Genomic DNA, 24,362 nt, shown 5'->3' with positions numbered 1-24,362 from the left:
CCTTGTAAAAATCTTGCACATCCCTTGTAAATTTATTCCTAGATATTTTATTGTTTTAGATGCTATTGTAAGTGGAGTTGTTTTCTTAATTTCCTTTTCAGAATATCTAGTCATCATTTGTTGGAAATTTATGTTGTTTCCCCTTTTGGCTACTATGGATAATGCTCTTGTGAGCAGTCATAATATTTTTTGTTTGAACATTGTCTTTTTACTTCATATATCTTGAGTTCCTCATGCATCTGTCAGTTTGTCATACTGTGGGGGCTTGTGTGTTCCTGTATACTGGAAGCTATGCCACCAGTATTCATATACCAACAGGGTCACACATGGCAGACAGGTTTCAGCTGAGCTTCCAGACTAAGACAAGACTAGGAAGAAGAACCCGGTGGTCTCCTCCTGAAAAGAATTAGCCACTGAAAACCTTATGAATAGCAGTGGAACATCGTTTGGTATAGTGCCAGAAGCTGAGCCTCTCAGGTTGGAAGGCACTCAAAACATGACTGGGGAAGAACTGCCTCCTCAAAGTAGAGTAAACCTTAATGATATAGATGGAGTCAAGCTTTCGGGACCTTCATTTGCAGATGTGGCACAACTCAAAATGAGAAGAAATAGCTACAAACATCCGTTAATAATCAGAATGTGGAATGTATGACGTATGAATCTAGGGAAATTGGAAATTGTTGCAAATGAAATGGAACGCATAAAGATCTGTATCCTAGGCAGTAGTGAGCTAAAATAGACTGGTAGTGGCCATTTTGAATCGGACAGTCATATGGTCTGCTATGCTGGTAATGACAACTTGAAGAGGAATGGTGTTGCATTCATCATTAAAAAGAACATTTCAAGATCTATCTTGGCGCACAGTGCTGTCAGTGATAGGGTAATATCCATACACCTACAAGTAAGACCAGTTAATGTGACTGTTATTCAAATGTATGCACCAACCCCTAAGGCCAAAGATGAAGAAATTGAAGATTTTTACCAACTTCTGCAGTCTGAAATTGTTGGAGCACACAATCAGGATGCACTGATGATTACTGGTGATTGGATGCAAAATATGGAAACGAAGAAGGATCGATAGTTGGAACATATGTCCTTGGCGATAGAAACGATGCCAGAGATTGCATGATAGAATTTTGCAAGACCAACGGCTTCTTCATTGCAAATCACTTTTTTCACCAACATCAGTGGTGACTATACACATGGACCTTGCCAGATGGAATACACAGGAATGAAGTCGACTACATCTGTGGAAAGAGACAATGGAAAAGCTCAATATCATCAGTCAGAACAAGGCCAGGGAGCAATTGCGGATCAGGTCATAAGTTACTCATATGCGAGTTCAATTGAAACTGAGAAAATTAGAACAAGTCCATGAGAGGTAAGGTATGACCTTGAGTATATCTCACCTGAATTTAGAGACCATCACAAGAACAGATTTGATGCATTGAACACTAATGACTGAAGACCAGATGAGTTGTGGAATGACATCATGAAGAAAGCAAGAGGTCATTAAAAAGACAGGAGAGAAAGGTAAGACCTAAATGAATGTCAAAAGAGACTCTGAAACGTGCTCTTGAACATTGAGTAGTTAAAGCAAAAGCAAAAAAATGACTAAGTAAAAGAGCTGAACAGAAGATATCAAAGGGCGGTTTGAGAAGAAAAGTATGATGACATGTGCAAAGAGCTGGAGATAGAGAACCAAACGGGAAGAACACGCTCAGCATTTCTCAAGCTGAAAGAACTGCAGAAAAAATTCAGGCCTCAAGTTGGAATACCGAAGGATTCTACGGGAAAATATCAAAGGATGCAGGCCACATCAAAAGAAAATGGAAGGAATACAGAGTCACTATACCAAAAAAAAATTGGTCAACATTCAGCGATTTCAGGAGGTGGCATATGATTACGAACTGATGGTAGTGAAGGAAGAAGTCCAAGTTGCACTGAAGGCAATGGTGAGAAACAAGGGTTCCAGAATTGACAGATTACCAGTTGAGATGTTTCAACAGATGGATGCAGTGCTGGAAGTGCTCACTTGTCTATGCCAAGAAATTTGGAAGGCAGCTACCTGGCCAACTGGTTGGAAAAGATCTATATTTATGCCTATTCCCAAGAGAGGTGATCCAACCAAATGCGGAAATTATCCAACAATATCATTAATATCACATGCAAGCAGAATTTTGCTGAAGATCATTCAAAAATGGCTACAGCAGTATATCTACAGGGAAGGGCCTGGAATTCAAGCCAGATTTAGAAGAGGGCGTGGAATGAGGGATATCATTGCTGATGTTGGATGGATCCTGGCTGAAAGCAGAGAACACCAAAAAGATGTTTACCTTTGTTTTATTGACTGTGCAAAGGCATTTGACTGTGTGGATCATAACAAATTATGGATAACATTGGGGAGAATGGGAATTCCGGAACACTTAGTTGTGCTCATGAGGAATCTGTACTTGGGTCAAGAGCCAGTTGTTGAAACAGAACAAGGGGATACTGTGTGGTTTGAAGTCAGGAAAGGTGTGTGTCAGGGTTGTATTCTTTCACCATACCTTTTCAATGTGTACGCTAAGCAAATAATTTCAGAAGCTGGACTATATGAAGATGAACGGGGTGTCAAGATTGGAGGAAGACTCCCTAACAACCTGCGTTATGTAGATGACAACATTGCTTGCTTAAAGCGAAGAGAACGTGAAGCACTTACTGATGAAGATCAAAGACCACAGCCTTCAGTATAAAGAAAACAAAAATTCTCACAACTGGATCAATAAGCCACATCATGATAAACAGAGAAAAGATTGAAGTTGTCAAGGATTTCATTTTGCTTGAATCCACAATCAACACCTATGGAAGCTGCAGTCGAGAAATCAAACAACGCATTGCACTGGGCGAATCTGCTGCAAAGGACCTCTTTTAAAGTATTAAAAAGCAAAGATGTAATCTTGAAGACTTAAGATGTGCCTGACCCAAACTATGGTGTTTTCAGTCGCCTCGTATGCCCGCGAAAGCTGGACAATGAATAAGGAAGACTGAAGAAGAATTTACTCCTTTGAATTGTGGTGTTGGAGAAGAATATTGAATATACCGTGGACTCCTAAAAGAAGGAACAAATCTTCTGGGAAGAAGTACAACCAGAATGCTCCCTGGAAGCAAGAATGGCGAGACTGCTTCTCACATACTTTGGATATGTTGTCAGGAGGGATCAGTCCCTCCAGAAGGACATCATGCTTGGTAAAGTAGAGGGTCAGTGAAAAAGAGGAAAACCCTCAGTAAGACAGATTGACACAGTGGCTGCAACAATGGGCTGAAGCATAGCAACAACTGTGAGGATGGCGCAGGACTGGGCAGTGTTTCGTTCTGTTGTGCACAGGGTCACTATGAGTCGAAACCGGCTGGATGGCACCTAAGAACAACAACACAATATCTTGAATATGTACAGTGGTGTGGAATTGCTGGTTCATATATTAACTCTTAAGTTACTGAGGAACTTCCAGACTGTCTTCCAAAGTGGCTGCACCATTTTACATTCCCTCCAGCAAGGTGTGAGGATTCCACTTTCTCCACATCCTTGCAGATGGTTGTTATTGTCTGTCTTTTTTATTGCCATTCTTGTGGGTGTGATGTGATATCTCATTTTAGTTTTGAAACACTAGACGACTAGCTGAGAGGTTGGTGATTTGAACCCACCTAGAAGTACCTTGGAAGACAGGCCTAGAGATCTGCTTCTGAAAGGTCACAATGTTGAAAACTATGGAGCATTTCTGCTATGTACACATAGGGTCACAGCGGGCCACCATGAGTCAGAATTGACTCAATGGCAACTAGAACAACAATTAGTAATGATGTGGAATATCTTTTCATGTGGTTATTGGCCATTTGTATATCTCCTTTAGAGAAATGTCCATTCAGATCCTTTTCCTGTTTTTAAATTGGATTATTTGTCTTTTCATTGTTGAATTGTAAGAGTTCTTTATGTATTTCTTATCAGATGTATGACTTGGACATATTTTCTCTAGTCTGTGGATTGAGTTTTTACTTTATGGTGTCCTGTGAAACACAAATGTTTTTAATTTGAGAAAGTCCAATTTATATATTTTTTATTTTGTTGCTTATGCTTTCATTGTTATATATAAGCAGTCTGCCTTATCCAGGTCACAACGATTTACACTTATCTTTTCTCCTAAGAATTTTAGTTTGAGCTCTTAAATTTAGGTCTATGATCCATTTTGAGTTAATTTATATATGTAATGTGAGGCATGTGGTCCAACTTCATTTTTTTACTTGTGGATCCAGTTGTCCCAGCACAATTTGTTGATTTCCCCATTAAATTGTTTTGGCACCCTTGTCAAAAATCAGTTGACCTTAACTATGTGGGTTCATTCCTGGACTCAGTTTGTATTCCACTTACCTCTGTGTCTATCTTTATGTCAGTACTATACTGTCTTCATTACCATAGCTTTGTAGTAGGTTTGAAATTGTAAAGTATGAGTCCTCCAACTTTCTTCTTTTTCAAAATTGTTTTGCCCATTCTGGATCCTTGGAATTTCCATGTGAATATTAGGATCAGCTTGTCAATTTCTGCAAAAAAATCCAGCTGGGATTTTGATAGGAATTGCATTGAATGTTTAGAACAATTTGAAGTATTTCTTCCTTTTTTTGTTGTTTTGGTTCCGTTTTTTTCTCCAGGTTTTCAAATGTAATACTTCTGTGTAATTTTGGTTTGGCATCATTCTTTTTTTAAAAAAATCTATTCTGGTAAAATATATATAACATATAATACTTGACATATGAACCATTTTTTTAAATTAACTTTTATTAAGCTTCAAGTGAACATTTACAAGTCGAATCAGTCTGTCACATGTAAGTTTACATACATCTTACTCCCTTCTCCCACTTGCTCTCCCCCTATTGAGTCAGCCCTTTCAGTCTCTCGTTTCGTGCCAATTTTGCCATCTTCCCTCTCTCTCTATCTTCCCATCCCCCCTCCACTCAAGAGCTGCCAACACACTCTCAAGTGTCCACCTGATTTAATTAGCTCACTCTTCATCAGCATCTCTCTCCCCCCCGCTGACCAGTCCCTTTCATGTCTGATGAGTTGTCCTTGGGGATGGTTCCTGTCCTGTGCCGACAGAAGGTCTGGGGAGCATGGCCGCCGGGATTCCTCTAGTCTCAGTCAGACCATTAAGTTTGGTCTTTTCATGAGAATTTGGGGTCTGTATCCCACTGATCTCCTGCTCCCTCAGGAGTTCTCTGTTGTGCTCCCTGACAGGGCAGTCATCGATTGTGGCAGGGCACCAACTAGTTCTTCTGGTCTCAGGATGATATAGGTCTCTGGTTCATGTGGCCCTTTCTGTCTCTTGGGTTCTTAGTTGTCGTGTGACCTTGGTGTTCTTCATTTTCCTTTGCTCCAGGTGGGTTGAGGCCAATTGATGCATCTTAGATGGCCGCTTGTTAGCATTTAAGATCCCAGACTCCACATTTCAAAGTGGGATGCAGAATGTTTTCGTAATAGAATTATTTTGTCAATTGACTTAGAAGTCCCCTCAAACCATGTTCCCCAGACCCCCGCCCCTGCTCCGCTGACCTTTGAAGCATTCATTTTATCCCGGAAACCTCTTTGCTTTTAGTCCAGTCCAGTTGGGCTGACCTTCCATGTATTGAGTGTTGTCTCTCCCTTCCCGCAAAGCAGTTCTTATCTACTGATTGATCAGTAAAAAACCCTCTCCCTCCCTCCCTCCCTCCCTCCTTCCCCCCTTTGTAACCACAAAAGTACGTGTTCATCTCAGTTTTTACTATTTCTCAAGATCTTATAATAGTGGTCTTATACAATATTTGTCCTTTTGTCTCTGACTCATTTCGCTCAGCATAATGCCTTCCAGATTCCTCCATATTATGAAATGTTTTAGAGATTCGTCACTGTTCTTTATCGATGCGTAGTATTCCATTGTGTGAATATACCACAATTTATTTACCCATTCATCGGTTGATGGACACCTTGGTTGCTTCCAGCTTTTTGCTATTGTAAACAGAGCTGCAATAAACATGGGTGTGCATATATCTGTTTGTGTGAAGGCTCTTGTATCTCTAGGGTATATTCCGAGGAGTGGGATTTCTGGGTTGTATGGTAGTTCTATTTCTGTTTAAGATAACGCCAGATGGACTTCCAAAGTGGTTGTACCATTTTACATTCCCAAGAGCAGTGTATGAGAGTTCCAATCTCTCCGCAGCCTCTCCAACATTTATTATTTTGTGTTTTTTGGATTAATGCCAGCCTTGTTGGAGTGAGATGGAATCTCATTGTAGTTTTAATTTGCATTTCTCTAATGGCTAATGATCGGGAGCATTTTCTCATGTATCTGTTGGCTGCCTGAATATCTTCTTTAGTGAAATGTGTGTTCATATCCTTTGCCCACTTCTTGATTGGGTTGTTTGTCTTTTTGTGGTTGAGTTTTGACAGAATCATGTAGATTTTAGAGATCAGGCGCTGGTCGGAGATGTCATAGCTGAAAATTCTTTCCCAGTCTGTAGGTGGTCTTTTTACTCTTTTGGTGAAGTCTTTAGATGAGCATAGGTGTTTGATTTTTAGGAGCTCCCAGTTATCTGGTTTCTCTTCATCATTTTTGGTAATGTTTTGGATTCTGTTTATGCCCTGTATTAGGGCTCCTAGGGTTGTCCCTATTTTTTCTTCCATGATCTTTATCGTTTTAGTCTTTATGTTTAGGTCTTTGATCCACTTGGAGTTAGTTTTTGTGCATGGTGTGAGGTATGGGTCCTGTTTCATTTTTTTGCAAATGGATATCCAGTTATGCCAGCACCATTTGTTAAAAAGACTCTCTTTTCCCCAATTAACTGACACTGCTCCTTTGTCAAATATCAGCTGCTCATACATGGATGGATTTATATCTGGATTCTCAATTCTGTTCCATTGGTCTATGTGCCTGTTGTTGTACCAGTACCAGGCTGTTTTGACTACTGTGGCTGTCTAATAGGTTCTGAAATCAGGTAGAGTGAGGCCTCCCACTTTCTTCTTCTTTTTCAGTAATGCTTTGCTTATCCGGGGGTTCTTTCCCTTCCATATGAAATTGGTGATTTGTTTCTCTAGCCCCTTAAAATATGACATTGGAATTTGGATCGGAAGTGCATTATATGTATAGATGGCTTTTGGTAGAATAGACATTTTGACTATGTTAAGTCTTCCTATCCATGAGCAGGGTATGTTTTTCCACTTAAGTATGTCCTTTTGAATTTCTTGTAGTAGAGCTTTGTAGTTTTCTTTGTATAGGTCTTTTACATCCTTGGTAAGATTTATTCCTAAGTATTTTATCTTCTTGGGGGCTACTGTGAATGGTATTGATTTGGTGATTTCCTCTTCGATGTTCTTTTTGTTGATGTAGAGGAATCCAAGTGATTTTTGTATGTTTATGTTATAACCTGAGACTCTGCCAAACTCTTCTATTAGTTTCAGTAGTTTTCTGGAGGATTCCTTAGGGTTTTCTGTGTATACGATCATGTCATCTGCAAATAGTGATAGCTTTACTTCCTCCTTGCCAATCCGGATACCCTTTATTTCTTTGTCTAGCCTAATTGCCCTGGCTAGGACTTCAAGTACGATGTTGAATAAGAGCGGTGATAAAGGGCATACTTGTCTGGTTCCCGTTCTCAAGGGAAATGCTTTCAGGTTCTCTCCATTTAGAGTGATATTGGCTGTTGGCTTTGCATAGATGCCCTTTATTATGTTGAGGAATTTTCCTTCAATTCCTATTTTGGTAAGAGTTTTTATCATAAATGGGTGTTGGACTTTGTCAAATGCCTTTTCTGCATCAATTGATAAGATCATGTGGTTTTTATCTTTTGTTTTATTTATGTGATGGATTACATTAATGGTTTTTCTGATATTAAACCAGCCTTGCATACCTGGTATAAATCCCACTGGATCAGGGTGAATTATTTTTTTGATGTGTTGTTGGATTCTTTTGGCTAGAATTTTGTTGAGGATTTTTGCATCTATGTTCATGAGGGATATAGGTCTATAATTTTCTTTTTTTGTAATGTCTTTACCTGGTTTTGGTATCAGGGAGATGGTAGCTTCATAGAATGAGTTGGGTAGTATTCCGTCTTTTTCTATGCTTTGAAATACCTTCAGTAGTAGTGATGTTAAGTCTTCTCTGAAAGTTTGGTAGAACTCTGCAGTGAAGCCGTCCGGGCCAGGGCTTTTTTTTTGTTGGAAGTTTTTTGATTACTGTTTCAATGTCTTTTTTTGTTATGGGTCTATTTAGTTGTTCTACTTCTGAATGTGTTAGTTTAGGTAGGTAGTGTTTTTCCAAGAATTCATCCATTTCTTCTAGGTTTTCAAATTTGTTAAGAGTACAATTTTTCGTAGTAATCTGAAATGATTCTTTTAATTTCAGTTGGGTCTGTTGTGATGTGGTCCTTCTCGTTTCTCATTCGGGTAGTTTGTTTCCTTTCCTGTATTTCTTTAGTCAGTCTAGCCAATGGTTTATCAATTTTGTTAATTTTTTCAAAGAACCAGCTTTTGGCTTTGTTAATTCTTTCAATTGTTTTTCTGTTCTCTAATTCATTTAGTTCAGCTCTGATTTTTATTATTTGTTTTCTTCTGGTGCCTGATGGGTTCTTTTGTTGCTCACTTTCTATTTGTTCAAGTTGTCGGGACAGTTCTCTGCTTTTGGCTCTTTCTTCTTTTTGTATGTGTGCATTTATCGATATAAATTGGCCTCTGAGCACTGCTTTTGCTGTGTCCCAGAGGTTTTGATAGAAAGTATTTTCATTCTCCTTGCATTCTATGAATTTCCTTATTCCCTCCTTGATGTCTTCTATAACCCAGTCTTTTTTCAGGAGGGTATTGTTCATTTTCCAAGTATTTGATTTCTTTTCCCTAGTTTTTCTGTTATTGATTTCTAGTTTCATTGCCTTGTGGTCTGAGAAGATGCTTTGTAATATTTCGATGTTTTGGATTCTGCAAAGTTTTGTTTTATGACCTAATATGTGGTCTATTCTAGAGAATGTTCCATGTGTACTAGAAAAAAAAGTATATTTTGCAGCAGTTGGGTGGAGAGTTCTGTATAAATCAATGAGGTCAAGTTGGTTGATTGTTGTAAGTAGGTCTTCCGTGTCTCTATTGATCTTCTTACTGGATGTCGTGTCCTTCTCCAAAAGTGGTGTGTTGAAGTCTCCTAGTATAATTGTGGAGGTGTCTGTCTCACTTTTCAATTCTGTTAAAATTTGATTTATGTATCTTGCAGCCCTGTCATTGGGTGCATAAATATTTAATATGGTTATGTCTTCCTGTTCAATTGTCCCTTTTATCATTATATAGTGTCCTTCTTTATCCTTTGTGGTGGATTTAAGTTTAAAGTCTATTTTGTCAGAAATTAACATTGCTACTCCTCTTCTTTTTTGCTTATTGTTTGCTTGATATATTTTTTTCCATCCTTTGAGTTTTAGTTTGTTTGTGTCTCTAAGCCTAAGGTGTGTCTCTTGTAGGCAGCATATAGATGGATCGTGTTTCTTTATCCAGTCCGTGACTCTCTGCCTCTTTATTGGTACATTCAGCGTAATTACAGATAAGTAAGTGTTTAGTGTTGTCATTTTGATGCCTTTTCATGTGTGTTGTTGGCCATTTCATTTTTCCACATACTTTTTTGTGCTGAGACGTTTTTCTTAGTAAATTGTGAGATCCTCATTTTCATAATGTGTGACTTTTATGTTAGTTGAGTCGTTACGTTTTTCTTGGCTTTTATCTTGAGTTATGGAGTTGATATTCCTTTTTGTGGTTACCTTATTTTTTACCTAGAAAAAAATTTTTTTTTCTAAGTAAAAACCTAACTTGTATCGTTCTATATCGCCTTGTATCACTCTCCATCTGGCAGTTCAATGCCTCCTGTATTTAGTCCCTCTTTTTGATTATTGTGCTCTTTTACCTATTGACTTCCATGATTCCCTGTTATGTGTGTTATTTTATTTATTTTTTAGAATTAATCTTAATTTGTTTGTTTTTGTGCTTTCCCTATTTCAGTTGATATCAGGACGTTCTGTTTTGTGACCTTGTATTGTGCTGGTACCTGATATTATTGGTCATCTGAGCAAACAATATCCTTTAGCATTTCTTGTAGCCTTGGTTTGGTTTTTGCAAATTCTCTGAACTTGTGTTTATCTATATATATCTTAATTTCGCCTTCATATTTCAGAGAGAGTTTTGCTGGATATATGATCCTTGGCTGGCAGTTTTTCTCCTTCAGTGCTCTGTATATGTCGTCCCATTCCCTTCTTGCCTGCATGGTTTCTGCTGAGTAGTCTGAACTTATTGATTCTCCCTTGAAGGAGACCTTTCTTTTCTCCCTGGCTGCTTTTAAAATTTTCTGCTTATCTTCGGTTTTGGTGAGTTTGAGGATAATATGTCTTGGTGTTTTTCTTTTTGGATCAGTCTTAAATGGGGTTCGATGAGCATCTTGGATAGATATGCTTTCATCTTTCATGATGTCAGGGAAGTTTTGTGTCAGGAGTTCTTCAACTATTTTTTCTGTGTTTTCTGTCCCCCCTCCCTGTTCTGGGACTCCAATCACACGCAAGTTATCCTTCTTGATAGAGTCCCACATGATTCTTAAGGTTTCCTCATTTTTTTAAATTCTTTTATCTGATTTTTTTTCAGCTATGTTGGTGTTGATTCCCTGGTCCTCCAGATGTCCCAGTCTGCATTCTAATTGCTCGAGTCTGCTCCTCTCACTTCCTATTGCGTTGTCTAATTCTGTAATTTTATTGTTAATCTTTTGGATTTCTACATGCTGTCTGTCTATGGATTCTTGCAACTTATTAATTTTTCCACTATGTTCTTGAATAATCTTTTTGAGTTCTTCAACAGTTTTATCAGTGTGTTCCTTGGCTTTTTCTGCAGTTTGCCTTATTTCGTTTGTGATGTCTTGAAGCATTCTGTAAAGTAGTTTTTTATATTCTGTATCTGATAATTCCAGGATTGTATCTTCATTTGGGAAAGATTTTGATTCTTTTGTTTGGGGGGTTGTAGAAGCTGTCATGGTCTGCTTCTTTATGTGGTTTGATATGGACTGCTGTCTCCGAACCATCACTGGGAAACTAGTTTTTCCGGAAAATCCGCTGACTGGTATGCTGGCTCCAGGCTCTGAAAACAATCGCTGTCTCCCCGTATTTGTTCGTTCTCCATCTCTAAATCTGTGTTTGTTGTTCAGAGTTCGTAGATTGTTATTTATGTGATCGATTCACTTGTTTTTCCGAGTCTTTGTTGCAAGAGGGATCCGCGGTAGCATCCACGTAGTCCGCCATCTTGGCCCCGCCTCCTGAACCATTTTTAAGTGTAGAATTCAGTGGTGTTACATTCATAACATTGTGCAGTCTTCACCGCTTTTTAAAAATTTTTTCGTTACCCTAAACAGAAACTTTTTTTTTTTTAACCCTTAAGTAGTAACTCCCTATTTCTGTCTCTAGGCATTTGCCTATTGTAGATATTTCATAGAAATGGAATCATGTAATATCTGTCCTTTTGTGTCTCACTTACTTCATTTAGTATAATGTTTTTAAGGGTCATGTATGTTGTAGCGTGTATTAGAAGTTTATTCTTTTTATGGCTGGATAATATTCTGTTGTGTGTATATACACTGTATTTTGCTCATTCATTTGTTGTTGCACATTTGGGCATTTTCCACCTTTTGGCTGTTGTAAATAATGCTGGCGTACAAGTATCTGTTTGAGTCCCTATTTTCAGTTCTTTTGGGTATGTATTTAGGAGTGGAATTGCAGTTCTACTCTGTCCTGTAGGGTTGTTATGAGTTGTAATTGACTTGACTGCAATGAGTTTGGTTTGGTTGGGTTTTAAGGCACTTAACATAATAACAGGTATACAGGTTTAACTTTGTGGTGAGAAAAGAATTTTCTTGTTGTTGGTTTGAACATCCACTTGAAAAAACTTTTTCCTTATATACAGATATAGCACATGTATATTGTGGAAAGTTTTAGAAAATACAGAGAAGTAGAAAGATAAAGTCCATAATCCCACTATTCCAAGTTAATAACCCCATTATCATTTTACTGTACACCCTTCTAGCCTTACATATATTCATACAAAATGTGCATATATACACTTGTACACACACATTTATATATAAATTATTTATAAAAATGCAAGCTTGTGTATATTCCTTTTTTCATTTAATCATATAATGGTAACTTCTGTCCATCTTACTAAAAACTAAAGTTACAGTTATTCGTAACGATGTATCATGGTGAGATATTTAAACCCCTTTTAGGCTTCTGTTTGGTTTTTGGTTACAGGTGTTCCAAATTGTAAGTGCTAGAATGAATGTCTTTGTATAGATTCTTGCTGGTTCAAGGAAATTCTTGCTGGATGCATATTTTTTAAGTCTTTCATGTCATTCTTTTAGTGTAGTGTATAAATATTGACAGTAGTTTCTTTCCGTTAAAATCTGAAGGTAAGATCATAAATATTTTATTCAAAACTACAATATATTAATTCTAGAATTTTAGACAAAAGTCAGGATTTTGGTACTTGTTTTGAACTAGGTTCTTAACCAACATTCATGCAGTTGAAGGTTCGAGATTTATAATCAGCTAGGCACTGGGGGTTATAGTGGTAAACAAGATTAAGAAACATTCCCTGGAGTCTGCTGGTTGCTAAGATTGGACAAAAAAAAGAATAAACTTCTTATTAAGAAAAAAGGGATTAAAAAAAATCAGGTGACTTGTTTTCTTCTTAATGATTTCCTTTGTGGGGTGATTTTAAAATATCCCTTTTTTCCCCTCAGGTTGCTATGGAAATATATGAACACATGAAAGGAAGTTCATTCTGATAATTCTGATGCCTGAAATGTAACTGGACTGAAGAGTAGAAAAGGAAAAAAATCTAGTGCCGATATTAATTACAATGGCTACCGATTCAGGGGAGCCAGCCAGCACAGAAGATTCTGAGAAACCTGATGCAGTTTCATTGGAAAATGTAGTTCCTCAGGTTGCTGCAGCTTTGACAGTGGAAGCTAGACTAAAGGAAAAAAGCGGTACTTTCTCTGCTTCTGGGGAAACTATAGAAAGGAAGAGATTTTTCCGAAAGAGTATTGAGATGACGGAAGATGACAAAGTTGCTGAATCTTCCCCCAAAGATGAGAGAATAAAGACTGCAGCAGATATTCCCAGAGTAGATAAACTTACTACAAACGTACTAAGAGGTGGGCAAGAAGTTAAATACGAACAGTGTTCAAAGACAATTTCAGAATCCTCAAAAGATTGTTTCAAGGAGAAAAATGAAAAAGAAATGGAAGAAGAAGCAGAAATGAAGGCTGTAGCTACGTCTCCTAGTGGCAGATTCCTGAAATTTGACATAGAGTTGGGAAGAGGAGCATTTAAAACAGTATATAAAGGACTGGACACGGAAACATGGGTTGAGGTTGCTTGGTGTGAGCTGCAGGTGGGTATATAATCTTTTAATAAATTCTTATTTTGGTTGGCCTGGCCTTCTGAGTGATGCAGGATTAAAATGTATCATGGATTGAAAAGAAGGGCTTGTCTTCCCTACCCGCTGAAATTATATTCCTTTCCTAGATCCTTTTAGGAGCTCACACCAATCTTTTTTTCTCCTGTTATTTTTCCTTTTATTTTAAGGGGGAAATAATCTATCATGACTTTCATTGGGAAAATGCTATTAATTTATTAACTGTAGGAGATTCCCCAAACTCTTCTTGTTTTGAAAGCTTTTAGTAAATGTATGCCTTATGGGTTGATTGTTTGACTAATATTTGAGAGAGTGAAATGTCAGGGATATATTCAGTGTGATATGTATTCCTTTCTTCTTTTATCTTTAAGCAAACTTTTTGGGTTCTTGTAGTGTTTTTCAGAGAGCTCTCCATACTTTTGTGTTTCTCATAGAGAATCTGTAGAAGAAATAATCACCAGAATCTGCTGAAGATAGCCAACTGGAATGTGTTTAGAAAGGGAGAAATGAAGCACAGGAGAAGGGTTGAATTACCTAGAAAAAAGGATTGAATTACCTAAATATTTGGTTCCATAATAAATGTTTATAGAATACTTTTAAATAATGAAGGACTAATGGGGACAGAACATCAAAGGCTATAATAAGAATAGTTTCAGACAAAATCGCATTCATTAAGGGTAGAGTTGCACAGCTGGAAAAAAAAAACCACTATGTCATGTTTGGAAAAAGTTCCTTTCTTCTTAGAATCAAGAATGGTTGTGCTTCTTAGGAAGTTTTCATTTTCTGTTTTTATGTTCTGGACATGATGTGCTTTGTGTTTTTCCTGTACAGTACTTACCACAATTTGTAATTACATATTCATTTGAGAGATTTCTTGGCCTGTTTCTGAAATTCATCTGTTAAGTGCCATCAGGGCAGAAACTGTGTCTGCCTGCTTTACACCTTTGTTCCCAGTACCTCTTACAGAATGTGGCTCATAGTAGGCCCTCACTAAATGTTTGTCGAGTAATTGAGTGAATAAGTCACCAAATAAATAAAACATATAAACCATGGGGGAAAAAAAGAAGTTTCAGACACATATAGGCCAAATATAAGGGAAACCTTTGTGCCTTCAGTCAGCTCCTGGGAAATGGTCAGTGTTCACATGAGGTGCTTAAAATTAAGATTGAATAAAGCCAATAGCTAAGTACAGGTGGTGGTAGTTGTTTTTAAAGGACTAGAAGAGGCTTTAAAAAAAACAAAAACAAACCCATTGCGGTCAAGTTGATTCCGACTCATAGCGACCCTATAAAGGACAGAGTAAAACTGCAACATAGGGCTTCCAAGGCTGTAATCTTTACAGATGGCAAGACTTTATCTCATGTACTTTGAGCATGTTATCAGGAGGGACCAGTGCCTGGAGAAGGACATTGTGCTTGGTAAAGTAGAGGGTCAGCGAAAGAGAGGAAGACTGTCAACGAGATGGATTGACACAGTGGCTGCAACAATGGGCTCAAGCATAACAACGATTGTGAGGATGGCTCAGGACTGGGCAGTGTTTAGTTCTGTTGTATGTAGGGTCACTATGAGTTGGAACTAACTCGACAGCATCTAACAACAACAACAGCAGCAATCTTTATGGAAGCGGACTGTCACTTCTTTGTCCCAGAGAGTGGTTTGTGGGTTTGAACCTCCAACCTTTGAGTTAGCAGCCAAGCACTTTAACCACTGTGCCACCAGGGCTCCCTAGAAGAGGCCTTAGAGATGACGTAAAAACTGGGTGCATTAGTTTCTGAATGTGAATCTAGACTTTACCAAAACCCATTGCCATTGAGTCGATTCCAACTCGTAGCGACCCTGTAGGACAAAGTAGAACTGCCCGATAGAGTTTCTAAGGAGTGGCTGGTGAATTTGAACTGCCAACTGTTTTGATTAGCAGCGGAGCTCTTAACCACTGTACCGCCAGGGCTCCAAATCTAGACCTTGGGTAGTATGATATTCTATTGTTATGAGCACCACTAGCTATCATTTTTGGATCACTTAATACAAGCTAAGCCTTCACTTATACTATCTTTAATCCTCACAGCAGCCCTGTGAAAATTAGATAATCTTATTGTCATCACCATTTTACTAATAGGGAAAGTGAATGAGGCTCAGGGAGGTGAAGTGACTTGCCCAAGGTTACACAGCTGGTAAGTGGCAGGAACTAGAGTCAAATCCAGGCATTCTGCCTCCAAAGCCTGTGTTCCTGATCACAGAGTGCTGTGGCTTCCTCAGCGGTGGAAAGAGCAGACACTTTTGAGTCAGAATGCCAGAGTTCAAATTCTGATCCTTTTTTTTTAAAATAAATTTTATTGTGCTTTAAGTGAAAGTTTACAAATCAAGTCAGTCTTTCACACAAAAACCCATATACACCTTGCTACACACTCCCAATTACTCGCCCCTTAATGAGACAGCCTGCTCTCTCCCTCCACTCTCTCTTTTCGTGTCCTTTTTGCCAGCTTCTAACCCCCTCCACCCTCTCATCTCCCCTCCAGGCAGGAGATGCCAACATAGTGTCAAGTGTCCACCTGATCCAAGAAGCTCTCTCCTCACCAGCATCCCTCTCCAACCCATTGTGAGTCCAATCCATGTCTGAAGAGTTGGCTTCGGGAATGGTTCCTGTCCTGGGCCAACAGAAGGTCTGGGGACCATGACCACCAGGGTCCTTCCAGTCTCAGTCAGACCATTAAGTCTGGTTTTATGAGAATTTGGTGTCTGCGTCCCAGTGCTCTCCTGCTCCCTCAGGGGTTCTCTGTTGTGTTCCCTGTCAGGGCAGTCATCGGTTGTGGCCGGGCACCACCTAGTTCTTCTGGTCTCAGGCTGATGTAGTCTCTGGTTCATGTGGCCCTTTCTGTGTCTTGGGCTCGTAATCACCTCGTGTCCTTGGTGTTCTTCATTCTCCTTTGATCCAAGTGGGTGGAGACCAAATGATGCATCTTATATGACTGCTTGATAGCGTTTAAGACCCCAGAGGTCACTCTTCAAAGTGGGATGCAGAATGTTTTGTTAATAGATTTTATTATGCCAGTTGACTTAGATGTCCCCTGAAACCATGGTCCCCAGACCATCGCCCCTGCTACACTGGCCTTCGAAGCATTCCGTTTATTCAGGAAACTTCTTTGCTTTTGGTTTAGTTCAGTTGTGCTGACCTCCCCTGTAATGTGTGCTGTCATTCCCTTCACCTAAAGTAGTTCTTATCTACTATCTAATTGGTGAATACCCCTCTCCCACCCTGCCTCCCTCCACCCTCTCATAACCACAAAAGAATGTTTTCTTCTCAGTTTAAACTATTTCTCCAGTTCTTATAATAATGGTCTTATACAATATTTGTCCTTTTGCAACTGACTTATTTCACTCAGCATAATGCCTTCCAGGTTCCTCCATGTTATGAAATGTTTCACAGATTCCTCACTGTTCTTTAAAAATGTGTAGTATTCCATCGTGTGAAGATACGATAATTTATTTATCCATTCATCCGTTGATGGGCACCTTGGTCGCTTCCATCTTTTTGCTATTGTAAACAGTGCTGCAGTAAACATGGGTGTGCATATATCTGTTCATATAAAGGCTCTTATTTCTCTAGATATATTCCAAGGAGTGGGATTGCCAGATCGTATGGTAGTTCTATTTCTAACTTTTTGAGGAAGCGCCAAATCGATTTCCAAAGTGGTTGTACCGTTTTACATTCCCACCAGCAGTGTAGAAGTGTTCCAGTCTCTCCACAGCCTCTCCAACATTTATTATTTTGTGTTTTTTGGATTAATGCCAGCCTTGTTGGAGTGAGATGAAATCTCATTGTAGTTTTGATCTGCATTTCTCTAATGGCTAATGATCGTGAACATTTCCTCATATATATGTTAGCTACCTGAATGTCTTCTTAGTGAAGTGTCTGTTCATATCTTCTGCCCATTTTTTAATTGGGTTATTTGTCTTTTTGCAGTATCATGTAGATTTTAGAGATCAGGCGCTGATCAGAAATGTCATAGCTTAAAACTTTTTCCCAGTTTGTATGTAGTCTTTTTAGTCTTTTGGTGAAGTCTTTGGATGAGCATAAGAGTTTGATTTCTAGGAGCTCCCAGTTATCTAGTTTTTCTTCTATGTTCTTTATAATGTTTTCTATACTGTTTATGCCATGTATTAGGGCTCCTAACATTGTCCCTATTTTTTCTTCCATAATCTTTTTTGTTTTAGATTTTATATTTAGGTCTTTGATCCACTTTGAGTTAGTTTTTGTGCATGGAGTGAGGTATGGGTCTTGTTTCATTTTCTTGCAGATGGATATCCAGTTATGCCAGCACCATTTATTAAAAAGAATGTCTTTTCCCCATTTAACTGTTTGGGACCTTTGTCAAATATCAACTGCTCATATGTGGATGGATTTATGTCTGGATTCTCAATTCTGTTCCATTGGTCCATGTATCTGTTGTTTTACTAGTACCAGGCTGTTTTGACTACTGTGGCGGTATAATAGGTTCTAAAATCAGGTAAAGTAAGGCTTCCCACTTTGTTCTTCTTTTTCAGTAAAAGCCTTATCTTATCCGGGGCCTCTTTCCCTTCCATATGAAATTGGTGATTTGTTTCTCCATCTCCTTAAAGAATGTTATTGGGATTTGGATCGGAATTGCATTAAATGTATAGATTGCTTTTGGTATAATAGACATTTTTATAATGTTAAGTCTTCCTGTCCATGAGCAAGGTATGATCTTCCGCTTATGTAAGTCTCTTTTGGTTTCTTGGAGAAGTGTACTGTCGTTTTCTTTGTGTAAGTCTTTTACATCTCTGGTAAGATTTATTCCTAAGTATTTTATCTTCTTGGGGGCTACTGTAAATGGCATTGATTTGGTGATTTTTTCTTCGATGTTCTTTTTGTTGGTGTAGAGGAATCCAACTGATTTTTGTATGTTTATCTTGTATCCTGATACTCTGCTGAACTCTCCTATTAGTTTCAGGAGTTTTCTAGAGGATTCCTTAGGGTTTTCTGTGTATAAGATCATGTCATCAGCAAATAGAGATACTTTGACTTCTTCCTTGCCAATCTGGATGCCCTTTCTTTCTTTATCTAGCCTGATTCCTCTGGCTAGGACTTCCAGCATAATGTTAAATAAGAGTGGTGATAAAGGGCATCCTTGTCTGGTTCCCGATCTCAATGGGAATGTTTTCGGTCTCTCTCCATTTAGGGTGATGTTGGCTGTTGGCTTTGTATATACACCCTAAAAAAAAACCCAAAGCCCTTTACTATGTTGAGAAATTTTCCTTCTATTCCTATTTTGCTGAGAGTTTTTATCATGAATGAGTGTTGAACTTTGTTAAATGCGTTTTCTGCATCAATTCATAAAATCATGTGAATCTTGTCTTTTGTTTTATTTATGTGGTGGATTACATTAATTGTTTTTCTAATGTTGAACCATCCCTGCATACTTGGTATGCATCCCACTTGGTCGTGGTGAATTATTTTTTTGATATGTTGTGGAATCCTATTAGCTGGAATTTTGTTGAGGATTTTTGCATCTACATTCATGAGGGATATAGGTCTATAATTTTCTTTCCTTGTGGTGTCTTTACCTGGTTTTGGTATCAGGGATATGGTGGCTTCGTAGAATGAGTTTGGTAGTATTCCATCCTTTTCTATGCTATGAAATACCTTTGGTAGTAGTAGTGTTAACTCTTCTTTGAAAGTTTGGTAGAACTCTGCAGTGAAGCCGTCCTGACCAGGGCTTTTTTTTGTTGGGAGTTTTTTGATTACCTTTTCAATCTCTTTTGTTCTGGGTCTATTTAGTTGTTCTACCTCTGTTTGTGTTAGTTTAGGTAGGTGGTGTGTTTCTAGGAATTCTTCCATTTCTTCTGGGTTTTCAAATTTGAATAGAGTTTTTCATAGTAATCTGTTACGATTCTTTTAATTTCAGTTTGTTCTGTTGTAATATTGTCCATCTCATTTCATATTTGGGTTATTTGCTTCCTCTCCTGTTTTTCTTTTTTCAATGTGGCCAGTAATTTATCAATTTTGTTGAATTTTTCAAAAAAACAGCTTTCGGTCTTGTTAATTCTTTCTGTTGTTTTTCTGTTTGATTTAGTTCAGCTCTAATTTTTATTTTTTGTTTTCTTCCGGTGCCTGTGGGTGTCTTTTGTTGCTCTCTTTCTATTTGTTCAAGTAGTAGGGACAGTTCTTTGATTTTGGCTCTTTCTTCTTTTTGGTTGTGTGCATTTATTGATATTAATTGGCTTTTGAGCACTGCTTTTGCTGTGTCCCAAAGTTTCTGATAGGAAGTGTTTTCATTCTCATTGGATTCCCTGAATTTCTTTTTCCATCCTTAATGTCTTCTATAATCCAGTCTTTTTTGAGCAGGGTATTGTTCAGTTTCCAAGTGTTTGATTTCTTTTCCCTGCTTTTTGTGTTATTGATTTCCACTTTTATGGCCTTATGGTCAGAGAAGATGCTTTGTAATATTTCAGTGTTTTGGATTCTGCTAAGGCTTGCTTCATGAGCTAATGTGTGGCCTATTGTAGAGAATGTTCCATGTGCACTGGAAAAGAAAGTATAGTTCGTTGCTGTTGGGTGGAGTGTTCTGTATATGTCTACGAGGTCAAGTTGGTTGATTGTGGCATTTAGATCTTCCCTGTCTTTATTGAGTTCCTTTCTGGATGTCTTGTCCTTCACCGAAAATGGTGTGTTGAAGTTTCCTGCTATTATTGTGGAGCTGTCTGTCTCACTTTTCAGTGCTGATAGAGTTTGTTTTATGTATCTTGCAGCCCTGTCATTGGGTGTATAAGTATTTAATATGGTTATATCTTCTTGTTGTATTGTCCCTTTAATTATTATATAGTGTCCTTCCTTATCCTTTCTGATGGATTTAACTTCAAAGTCTATTTTGTCAGAAATTAATTTTGCCCCTCCTGCTCCTTTTTGATTGTTGTTTGCTTGATATATTTTTTTTCCATCCTTTGAAATTTAGTTCATTTGTGTCTCCAAGTCTAAGGTGTGTCTTTTGTAGGCAGGATATAGATGGATCTTGTTTTATAATCCATTTTGCCACTCTCTGTCTCTTTATTGGTGCATTTAGTCCATTTACATTCAGGGTAATTATGGATAGGTATGAATTTAGTGGTGAAGTACAAAATGTGACACAGGAGGAGGTATAAAACTGAAAAAAAAATTGCCGTAGAGTCGATTCTGACTCATAGCGACTGTCATAGATTGAATTATAACCCCCCAAAAATGTGTGTATTAACTTGGTTAGGCCATGATTCCCAGTATTCTGTGTTTGTCTTCCATTTTGTAATTGTAATTTTGTGTTAAAGAGGATTAGGGTGTGATTGTAACACCCTTACCAGGTCACATCCCTGATCCAACGTAAAGGGAGTTTCCCTGGGGCGTGGCCTGCACCGCCTTTTATCTCTCAAAAGATAAAAGGAAAGGGAAGCTAGCAGAGAGTGGGGACCTCATACCACCAAGAAAGCAGCACCAGGAGCAGAGCGTGTCCTTTGGACCTGGGATGCCTACACCTGGGAAGCTCCTCGACCAGGGGAGGATTGATGACAAGGACTTTTCCTACAGGGGCGACAAAGAGAGAAAGCCTTCTCGTGTAGCTGACACCCAGAATTTGGACTTGTAACCTACTAGACACTGAGATAATAAATTTCTCTTTGTTAAAGCCATCCACTTGTGGTAAAATTATAGCAGCACTTGATGACTAAGACAATGACCCTATAGGACAGAGTAGAACTGCCCCATAAGGGTTTGTAAGGAGCGGCTGGTGTATTCAAACTGCCAATCTTTTGTTTAGCAGCCAGGCTCTTAACCACTGCGCCACCAGGGCTCCAGGATGAGATAGGCTGCATTCCAAAAGAACTGCTTGACTTTTCTAATATGTACAAACAAACCTGGGAATATGTGTGGAAATGGCTATTAAGGGTGTGGGATAATGAGGCAAGGAATGTAAAGATGGATCGGTCTACATCTATTGATATTGGCCCACTATGCACAGATTCGTCATTCAGTGTTTCAGCTCGAGACGTTAGGAAAAGATCTAATAATTTATTTGGTTGGGTTGCTGAAGCATGGATTACATGGTGACCTACACTAAACCAAGTTGGAGTACCAGACTTGCCTTGGTATACTGTAGAAGAAGGTACCCAAGGGCTTAGGGAAATTGGCATGCTTGAGTGGATTTATCAGGTTAGACCCACAGACCCACACACGGAGTGCTCCGATGACACACCTTTTACCACAATGGTGAGGAACAAATTTGTGAAGGGTGCCCAGCATCCTTGAAGACTGCTGTGATTTCTGTTTTGTGTAAGTCAGATTTGACAGTGGGAATTCCCCTAACTGAATTAACACACCTAACTGCAATGGGACTGATTGGGCCCTATGGTGGTAGGGGCTAAGTGGTGGCACTCAATCGACAAAGACAGGGCAGGTGTGGTTACTGTAATGGACAATTGAGTCAAGCAGTAATCATAATAGTGTGATTCATATGTACTTACGGTGTTGGCTACTTAGTCATGGTGTCCTTAGTAGTGAAATCAATGGGAAGCCTACTAAATATTTACTTGATATGTATAAGCTGAAGGATTCTAGATCAAGTGAACGGCAGTCTAACTCAAATTGCCCAAATAGAGAGTCATGGCTTCTCAATCATTTCCCTGATTTAAGCCAGTTTACAGACTCGCAACTCCTTGAATGAATGGGAGGCCAGGTCCCCTCGTTGAAGGACCCCACTACACTGCCAAAAATTTATACTGTTATCTTTCCCCCAGCCTTCCCCAGAGGGATATACAGCCTATTACGAGAGTGACTGTTCACTGGGGAAAAGGAAATAATCAGACTTTTTGGGGATTACTGGGTACTGACTCTGAACTGACACTAATTCCAGGAGATCCAAAACGTCACTGTGGCCCACCAGTCAGTGTAGGGGCATGTGAGGTCAGGTTATTCATGGACTCTTAGCTCAGGTTCATCACACAGTGGGTTCCTGAACCCATCCTGTAGTGATATCCCCTGTTTCAGAATGTATAATTGGAAGACCCAGCAACTGGCAGAACCCCCACACTGGATCCCTGACAAGTGGAGTAAGGGCTATTGTGGTAGGAAAAGCCAAGTGGAATCCATTAGAATTGCCTTTACGTAGGAGAATAGTAAACCAAAAGGAAACCCCATCTTTGGAGGGACTGCAGAGATTGCTGCCACCATCAAGGATTTGAAGGATGCAGTGGTGGTGATCCCTACCATATCCACATTCAACTTGCCTATGTGGCCTGTGGAAGAACAGACGGATCTTGGAGAATGACAATGGATTATTGAAAACTTAGCCATGTGGTGACTCCAATTGCAGCTGCCGTTCTAGATGTGGTTTCATTGCTTGAGTGTATTAATACATTTCCTGGTGCCTGCTGTACAACTATTGACTGGCTAATAATGCCTTTTTCTCCACACTTGTTTCGAAGAACCACTAGAAACAGTTTGCCTTCAGCTGGCAAGGCCAGCAGTACACCTTCACTGTCCTATCTCGGAGGTATATCAACTCTCCAGCTCTATGTCATAATTTAGTCTACTGAGACCTTGATCACCTTTCTCTTCCACGAGTTGTCACATTTGTCTATTACGTTGATAACATTATGTTAATCAGACTTAGTAAGGATGAAGTGTTAGTAAATCTGGACTTATTGGTGAAACATTTGCATGCCAGAGTTTGGGAGATAAATTCAGGTGCCTTCCCTATCTGCAATTTCTAGGGTTCCAGTGGTGTGGGACATATCAAGATACTCCTTTTAGGGGGTGGCACCAACATGGCACCACCATAGACAGAAGCACCATGCTGTACCTCTGCAGCAAAGACCCAAGAAACTAAGTAAAACTAATACAGTTGTCAGTCCTGGAAGCCTAAGCACTAAATGAAGGAATAAAGAACTCGATCAAGCACTGAATGGGATAAGAAACAGAGAGTGAGGAGAGCTACCAGCTGACATGGCTGGGATTCACCGTCTTGGACTGCATCCACAGGGGAGCACAGATGGGAAGTGCAGGAAGGCAGCTTTGTGGAACTCCCAACAGGAGACAGAGCATTGGTGGCCAGGGATGCATGCTTTCTGATCCCCCACCTTTCTTCACTGTGTGGGGCCTCTGCCACTTTCCAAGGAGCCACAGTTGTTCCGCCAGAGAGGTATCAGCTCACTGCTGCCTGGATTTACCATCTTGGACCTCAGCCACCAAAGACTGTAGACAGGGAGTACAGAAATGCAACTTCATGGAGCTACTGACAGGAGACAGAGCACCTTCTAGCCAGGGATACACACTTTCCCACCCCATACCCATCTTCCCTCTATGCATCATCCACTGTTTTCCATGGGGCCAAGGCTGCTCGGCTAGAGAGATACGAGCTCACTGCCGCTGGGGTTCACGCTGTCTTCATCAGCTGGACCCCTTTAGCGCCGTTTTCTTTGTGTCTACACACACACATACATACTGACTAACCCCATTGTGTGTTGCCCTTCTCTTTGCCTAAAAAATTTTTGCCTACTTTCTAATTAGTGAATATCTCTCTCCCTCCCTCCCCACGCTCATAACCATCAAAGAATATTTTCTTCTGTGTTTAAACATTATCTAGAGTTCTTATAATAGTGGTCTCATACAATATTTGTCCTTTTGCAGACTAATTTCACTCAGCAAAATGCGGCAGTGGGTTTTTTTTTTAATGCCTTCCAGATTCTTCCATGTTATGAAATGTTTCACAGATTCATCATTCTTCTTAATCTTTGCATAGCATTCCATTGTGTGAATATACCGTAATTTATTTATCCGTTCATCCGTTCATGGGCACCTTGGTTGCTTCCATCTTTTTGCTGTTGTAAACAGTGC

General features: G+C 39.2%; 1 protein-coding gene across 1 annotated transcript in view; it reads left to right on the top strand.

Annotated features, from left to right (window-relative positions):
- Window positions 1-12,817: 12,817 nt before the first annotated feature.
- The window catches only part of LOC100677022 (serine/threonine-protein kinase WNK3), a 60,960-nt gene continuing 49,415 nt past the window's right edge, over window positions 12,818-24,362 (top strand). Inside the window, exon 1 of the mRNA XM_023539363.2 lies at window positions 12,818-13,462. Within this exon, the coding sequence (XP_023395131.2) occupies window positions 12,926-13,462 (537 nt within the window). The 5' untranslated portion in view covers window positions 12,818-12,925. The remainder of the gene's footprint in view (window positions 13,463-24,362) is intronic.

The sequence above is a fragment of the Loxodonta africana genome, chromosome X (genome assembly GCF_030014295.1).
Source record: "Loxodonta africana isolate mLoxAfr1 chromosome X, mLoxAfr1.hap2, whole genome shotgun sequence".
Taxonomy (NCBI): domain Eukaryota; kingdom Metazoa; phylum Chordata; class Mammalia; order Proboscidea; family Elephantidae; genus Loxodonta; species Loxodonta africana.
This window is presented reverse-complemented; position numbering and strand designations above follow the sequence as displayed.